This window comes from Hylaeus anthracinus, unplaced genomic scaffold (assembly GCF_026225885.1).
Source record: "Hylaeus anthracinus isolate JK02 unplaced genomic scaffold, UHH_iyHylAnth1.0_haploid 2, whole genome shotgun sequence".
In the NCBI taxonomy this organism is placed as follows: Eukaryota; Metazoa; Arthropoda; class Insecta; order Hymenoptera; family Colletidae; genus Hylaeus; species Hylaeus anthracinus.
The window spans coordinates 2699135-2707560 of record NW_026534838.1 but is presented as its reverse complement, the minus strand read 5'-3'; the positions used below and the strand labels follow the sequence as shown (position 1 = coordinate 2707560).

General features: G+C 38.1%; 1 protein-coding gene across 4 annotated transcripts in view; it reads left to right on the top strand.

Moving 5' to 3' along the window:
* Positions 1 to 8426, top strand: part of LOC128892842 (UNC93-like protein) — a 31099-nt gene that overhangs the window by 9790 nt on the left and 12883 nt on the right. For all 4 annotated transcript variants that reach the window (XM_054153415.1, XM_054153416.1, XM_054153417.1 and 1 more), the window contains exon 2: positions 3045 to 3705. In XM_054153415.1, coding sequence (XP_054009390.1) covers positions 3440 to 3705 — 266 coding nt within the window. In that variant the 5' untranslated portion in view covers positions 3045 to 3439. The remainder of the gene's footprint in view (positions 1 to 3044; positions 3706 to 8426) is intronic.

Here is an 8426-nt window from a genome sequence, read left to right as displayed (position 1 = left end):
TATCAATCTATTAGTCTATTAATCTATTAGTCGACCAGTTTATTAATATATCGATCTTATATTCTATCAGTCTGTTAATTTAGTACTGTAAGAATACCAGAAAATCGCGATCGAAATTTCTCGACCATAGGTAGGCGCGCGGGATCGGGCGAGCGGGGAACGTTCGCGAACGCTCGCGAACGCGCCCGCATAGTAACGCGGCTTGTTGATTGACTGCGGTCTGTTAGCAACGATCGGGTATAAGAATCGCTCTCGCGGTAGCGGACGCGGCATTCTTTGCTGCACTCATAGGAGAGAACAAGGTAATTACCACGGTCGCCTAATGAGTAAGGAGAGTACGAAGCCTAGCTTTTGGACGCCTTTAGCAGCTCAGGAGAGAACGGCTGGAATTACCGCCGGTCGCCTGATCAACAGGAGGGTACGGGGACTCTTCCTGGCTGCCCTGGGACGGAGAGAACGGCAGGATCTACCGCCGGTCGCCTTCCAGGGAGAGGACAGTGGAGTCACCCGGACGCCCGAGAGTGCTCAGGGAGCGTTTCTGCCCTTCCCCTCTGAGATGGAGAGAACGGTCGGATTTACCACCGGTCGCCTCTCGGAGGAAGGAGGGTGGGGATCGTTTTCTGATTATTCGAGAATCAGGAGAAAACGGCTGGATTTACCGCCGGTCGCCTGTAACAGAGGAGAGTACGGAAGCTCTTACCTGGCCGCCCTGGAACGGAGAGAACGGCTGGATTTACCGCTGGTCGCCTTCCAGGGAATGGACGGTAGAGTCACCCGGACGCCTCGACGCGATATACTTTTCTGTTATTGTAAATTTCTGTTATTGTAAATTTCTGTTATTGTAAAATTGAGCTGAAAGATTTGTTTTCCGAACAAACCTGTATTTCCCATTCCTCTCTCAGGAAAGCAATATGTACAATTGGTTAATAAATAAACCATTTCCTTTTTCCCTTACAACCTGTTTCCAAATTTCTTTCCTGCGAACCTACATCCCTTACAGTACCCTATTAGTCCATCAGTTTATTATTCCACCAATCTTTCAGTCTAAAAGTCTAGTAGTCTAGTATTCAATCAGTTTATTAGTCTATTGTGACGTGGGAATCTCGTCCCACGTCACAGTTTTAAAAAATTGTAATTTTTGTGCTATTTAAAAATATCGAAATTCAATGGGTAAATTAATTTTAACAATAATATATATGATATTTTACTTGCCTATCGACGAGGTCAGGTCTTTGTCACTACAGTCCCGTACGGGCCCTGACTCGTGTGTGAATTTCTAAATCTAATCTGGATAAAATTCTAGGATTCGAGCGGATTTAAGAAATTAAATTGTAAAAACAGTTTTCTATTGTAGTAGGGGTACCGTATTTAATGAATACAAGCTTTTACAGTTTAGTAGAAATGCGATACAATTGAAAATAATGTAAAAATTTATTATAATAAATTTATCTTGCGAACTATACCAAGATACAAAATATTTACTCATCTAATTAGATACGGCCTTTCATTCTTTCGTTCTCAGTTTATAAGAATATACACGCACATATATAAAGTTGTCGGAATAATCATGTGATGGATGAAAATCAATTTAGTACCACCCGAGAACATCAATGAAGGGTTACCTGAAAATGAAATATCATTTTTGACATTCCGAGTAGTTATAATCGGTTGGAAAATACGTATAATAATACTGTGTTGAAACAAAACACTCACCACTTAAGATTTACTATGTGAATTATCGCTGAATTGGAACAAACGGCGTCGGTCTTCGGATGTCCTGGACAGGGGAAAAGCACACACACGCACGCACGCACGCACGCACACACGCGCGCGCGCGGAAGATTATTGATTTATATAATAAACGGATAATAAATACTTGCAAAAACAATTGATTTCAAATTAAAATATTTTAAATAAAATTGAGTAATTAAGAAAAATTCAAGAAATGAAGTCAGGTTGTTTAAGGAGGAATTGAGTCTTTGCCTACCACTCACTTTTCACAGTGAATTTAACCGGTAAAACAACTATGCTCTAATTCGCTCGAACTGACACGCACTCGACGCGACAAACGATGAAGAGTGTTATTGACTTCGCTATTCCGAGCGCAATTTGGTTCGAGGTTTACAAAAATGCTTGCGCTGCACTTTCGGAGGTGCCGAATCAGAGTGCAGCCCTAATGACAGTGAATTCTAATTGGTTAGACTCCTAGGCTGACTAAGGCTGTATATACAATCCAATTCAAGAGTTTTAATTTCGCGGGTACCATGCGGTCAGTCAGCGGGAGCGAAAGAGAAAGAAGATCAAAGCGCTGCGCTAGGTTTCGCGACGCCCTGTACTGTGTCGTGAGGTGTTACGCGAACTGCTTATATCAAAAACGTGGTTTCTGGCGGTTTGCGACGGAAGTTCGGCGTGCAATTTAAAACGATCTGACGTGAAGAGGATTCTTATCTATTTTGATAATACTTGTTTGTTCTTCCTTTCCCACGGCGCGTGAACATTCATATTACTTAATAATAATTGACATATAACAGCAACGCATCATACTATTATTTTTACATAACTAAACGTATCAAACATATTATATTTTACAAGATTTACCCGCAGCGCGACGTTGCCAGCAGGGTGAAAGTGGCGTGACGACGTTGATTTCAAGGAGGGAATGTGTATTCTTTCCCATAACGAATTTAGCAAACTACCGTCAAAGGCTAGGTTTGTGTTCAATTAGAACGAATTCGGGATGGTAAACTATCTCGAACACATTCCTGCCGATGAAATAAAAAAAAAATTAAAATTAAAATTGTCGGCACGTGACACTAGCAATCTCTTATTCTACCAATCTGTCAGTCTAGTAGTCTAACAGTCTATTACTTCATCAGTTTATTAGTCCATCAATCCATTAGTCTACAAATCTACATATTATTCTATTAATCTATTAGTCCATCAGTTTATTAGTCTACCAATCTATTATTCTATCATTCTATTATTATATGAATCTATCAGTCTATTAGTCCACCTGTTAACGCAGTCGCGAACATTTGTTACAGAGCATTCAGCCGCAGAACTAATTCAAGCTCGACCGAAGCAGGTATGACGAAACCATCGCATTCGTCCCCAGCATCCAAAGCACCACTCGTCAACTAGTCTCTAGGAAGAGAAACTCAGAAGCTATTGATAAGCGGAACACTCGTCCTCCGCGGTTGGTATCGCGGTAATATTTCAATCTACCCATCAACATATTTCATCATGCGTCAGGAGACCCTCCTCTCTTCACCCGTCGCGTGAATTCTTCGTTTGAGAGTCTGGTTCTCATGTAACGACCGACAGCTTCGATACGCAAAACCGCCACGTGATCGCCGAACGTGATCTCCCATTCCGCATCTGTGATTCGACGAGATTTTAATTCCTTTCGAGACTTTCACCTCCGTCGAACGGACAGTTCATGGCGATGGATAAGACGAACGCCACGGGACAGTTCGCAGAAGTGCCGATCGAGAGGATCGAATACAAGCCCTCCGAACGATGGAGAATCTGGAGGAATATTTTAGTGATCGGTGCCGCATTTATGGTGAATTTCACGGCGTTCATGGGGGCCACCAACCTCCAGAGCTCCATCAACGCGGACCAATCTTTAGGCACCTTCACGCTTGCGTCTATTTACGGGAGTCTGATATTTAGCAATATCTTTCTGCCGACCTTGATTATCAGGTAAGTGATAGTCTATTACTTCATTAGTTTATTAGTTCATAAATCAATTAGTCTATCATTCTATTATTTTATCAGTCTATTAGTCTATTAATCTATTAGTCCATCAATTTATGAGTCTACCAATCTATTATTCTATCAGTCTGTTAGTCTAGTAGTCAATTAGTCTATTACTTCATCAGTTTATTAGTCCATAAATCCATTCGTCTACTAATCTATTATTCTATCTATCTATTAGTCTATCAGTTTATTAGTCTATCAATCTTATATTCTGTCAGTCTGTCGGTCTACAAATCTAGGAGTCTAGTAGTTCTCTTCTCCGAATTAATAACCATCTCACGCGTCTGTGATTAAGTTGTGCGTTAATTGAATCGTCCATTGTACTAATAAAACAAAGAGTTGAGAATGCTAGGATAAACAAAATGATATGAATATACCAAATGCTTTGATACCCAAATGTAAGGTTTTTCAAAAGCTCCATAAAAAGTGAGAAATGCGATGAAATATAAAATGTTATGAATATACCAAGTGCTTCGACACTCAAATTTAAGATTTTTCAAAAGTTCCACGAAACAGAAAGTTGAGAAATGCGATTGAAATATAAGGTATGAATATACCAAGTGCTTTGACATTTAAATTTAAGATTTTTCAAAAACTGGAGTTAATCGATTTGTGTAGTGAACGACCCAATTAAAAATGCTGTGGAAGTTTGTTTACGTTGGTTTTGGGAGTGCTAAGAAAAGATGAGAAATGCGATGAAATATAAAATGTTATGAATATTCCAAGTGCTTTGATACTTGAATTTAAGATTTTTCAAAAGCTTCATAAAACAAAAAATTGAGAAATGCTGTGATATACAAAATGATGTGACTATACTAAATGTTTTGACACTCAAATTTAAGATTTTTCAAAAGCTCCATAGAACAAAAAGTTGAGCGTCCGCAGTAGTATAGCCCGCAGTAGTTTACGAGCACGGCTGACTAGGGCGTGGCCTATACTACTGCGAGCGTTCCACCAGCACACTCGCGCTCTGATTGGTCCGTCTTTTCTGTTAATATCTCCGCAACGAAGCCTCTGACAACATTTTCGCCAAGGAAAAAGTTGTTTCAAACAACTTCCTGAACCCTTTCAAGCTCCTCCAACATTTTTAGGACACCCTGTATACTAAATTTTGAAGAATCGTTTAACCGATCTCCATTAAATTTATCGTTAACACGAATATAAATTATTTCAATCAAATATCCTCTGTACCATTCGCATTTTATTTTATAAAAATCCTAAAACTCTTCGTTTCATCAACTTCACTGAAATATCAATAACGAATGCCAATATTCAAACCTGTACCAACCTACACCAACCCCAGCACAACGTTGAAATAACAATCGGTCGCGAGTGGCTCAAAAGAAAATTTCAAACCGCACAGAAATTATTCCATACACGTGTTAGTCTCATCTTAGAAATTAAAATTCCCCATGATGACACAGTACTGCGACATTAAGGGAGGATGGTGTGTGAAATTTGATCCGGCTCCATAGATACATTACACGAGCCAGTTCCTGTACATTTGTTCCCTCTTTCGGAGTACTTTGTCAGAATTATTGCACGACAAGCTGCCATCAACGCGGTAGTTCGGCCAGTTTATTGCGAAAATACCGCTGGAAGTGCCTTAATCTAACAATGTAACCCAGCGAACCGGAAGTGCGCGATAATATAAAATAGAACGTACTTCCGAATGGCCGGTGAAGGTGTCTACCTTGTGCAAGCAGAACAATAAACTCGTGCGAATGAAAGACGTTCCGAAACGGCATTGTTCGTCGAGCTTTTTCTCCCCCCCCCCCCCCCCGGAGGGAAAACTATAATTTTATCTTAACGCGGTTGTGGATTGTAACGTATGCATCATGCCGCAACGGTTACGCCGTATTTAAAAACGCGGGCGCGAATCGTAAAAAGCAACTTCTTCTGCTCGCTTTCACTGCATTGTGCTCGAGTGCACTATGACCCGTTTGCTGTAAAAGGGTCGAGCGTCTTTTACATTTTTTAATAAGCAGAAAGAAAGTGTCAGAAGAGGAGTCACTGGCCGGACGAGTGCTTCCTTTCTGTGTTTTATTTGAAACGACGTTTGAGAGGTACAGGCTGTCATAGCCAGCATTCAGGAATCTTTTCGTCAGGATTTAAATAAACGTTTTAATATAAAATAAAGTGCCACTTTACCGGAAAATTATTGAACGTAGTATGTAAATCTTTATGGTGAGATTGATTTGAAAATTGCCGAGATACTGCAAGTTATCGCACGAATTTCTGCCATATTGAATTCTTTATTTATATGGAATAAATTTTATATTAATATGAATATTTATTACGGATGATAGGAAATTCACTATATGAGTTGTCTATATTGTTGTAATTATGCAAGAGGTGATTGAGAATATATAAACACAATATTTTGTTTTGAAATAAATCTTCCTATAATAGTATAAATAAATAAAATAATTGCTCCAATTGATAAAATCGATGCTGGAATCTCAGCATTATTTCGTTAGAAGATGTCAACGTCTTCTGAATAAACAAAGGAATTATTTCTTTCTGTACGGTATATTTATTTATGAATTATTTGTCAAGATTAAAATAAATATTTTAATCTAAAATAAAGAGTGATTTTACAACACGAGTATTGAACTTCTACTCTATTAAAAGACGTCAACGTCAATTCCAACCAATCTAAACCTATCGCAACATATTTCAATTTACTGTACGAAACATGTATTTAAATCTCGAAAAAATATCCACATGTTTCGGCTATGACAACTGCGTGTATCTTGTTAAAACCTGAACAGTATGTTCGACGATTTTTATTCTGGGAATGGAGCGAACTAAGTGCCAGCAGTTCCTTATGAAACCATATAGACATCGTTGCGCTATCACGGCAGTAAACTTTATTATTGAAGTTTATTTTCTGTGAAATTTTCACCTTGGCTCGGAGTCGCAGTCCACCTCCCGTTTCCGGTTGTTAATTTACGTTGTGCGCCAAAACCGGATCTATTAAAATTCAGATGGCCCGTCTGCGAGGCACTTCATATTTCTCGACGATCCTACAATCAATAAAATTTTATTTTCGTCTGGTGACTATGCAGAATGTCCTTGGCGTCTCGTATAATTTTTCATTCTGTTTATAATATTCGATTACTAATTTATCTCTTTTTTTTCGAGTAATAATAGGATCATTAGAGTAATAATAGGGTTTATTAAAAGAATATTGGAACACTAATTACGGAGTATCAATGCAATACTTTATAGTGATCTGCACCTGTGATTAATGTCGTCTACAAGTCGGAGGTCGACGATCGAGTCATGCACGCGGATCCATAATGCTGTTGACCTGATAAGAATAGAAGTCAATGTACTATCAGTAGGATTATTAAAGATGATCAACTCGTGTGCATCTCTCGCTTTTCTAGAATATTATACTAGAAACTCCAGTTTTAGATCAAATTCCACATTATGTTATACATAAATAATAATTTTGATTAATAGTTTATACGAATTCTTCATATTTCTGCTCAATTTAAATTAATTTAAATCGCCAAAATCGGATATTATCCTCTACCAGTCTTTTGTTCAACCGTTGCTAATCATTTACAAATTTCCGAAAAATAACTGTGTATATTCTTAATGAAGCCTATTATTCTTCATTTATGTTTTTGTATTTTTTTTCGAAGTTGTTTACTCGTATTGCATTGTATTTCATATAATATAATGTAAATGTATACGGAGTGTCTCGGAAATAGTGTAAGAAATGGTAATGGGGGATAGCTGAGAAGATTCTGAACCAGAAGTTCCTTTGCAAAAATGTCGTATGGTGCTTCGTTTTTAAATTATTAAGGAAAAACCACCGACCAATCGCAGCGTACAAATAGCGCGCGCTCAACTGGCAACGCCGCGACCTGGCGTGGCCAACCAATCTTGGCTCTCGCCTATGTTCTCGCGACTGAGCGCGCGATACTCGAACTCTGTGATTGGTCGATGGTTTTTCCTTAATAATTCAAAAACGAAGCATCATCCAACATTTTTGCAAAGGAAATTGTGATTCAGAATCATCTCAGCTACCCTTTCACCCATTTCCATTCATTATTCTAAGAATATTAGTTTAATAACTTCAATAAAAAAGAATTGATTCAAAACATACCAAAGCACGTACTCATAGGAACCTACATTCATTATACACTTTTCTAAACAACAGTAACATCCACAGAAATGGATGACAGGACTTTTCATTACCTAACTAAAAAAATGAATTCCAAAGATAAGAGAATAACGAAAATAAATCTGGATAAGTTTCGTGTATTTGGTGACGTCAAAAAATTAAATATTGCAAGGAATGTTAAATTATCTAATCTTCGATAGTCTTGTGACAAAGTGTTAACTATATAGACGTTTTCGCGAGTTTTAGCTTGACAGCCAACGTGTTGAGAGACCTTTTACGCTACCATTCAAAAAATTAATATAATAATTCTTCAATCCGTTTTAACGTAAACCATCCTGAATATTCTAAACAATTCCAAACTATTTCGCACTATTACGAACAATTTATCATAAGAATATTCCTCTCTCCTTCCAACCATGCTCCCTATTAGCTCAACATAAACCACCCTGAAAATTCTAAACAATTCCAAACTACACATTTCGCACTGTATAGAACGAACAATTTATCATAAGAATATTCCTCT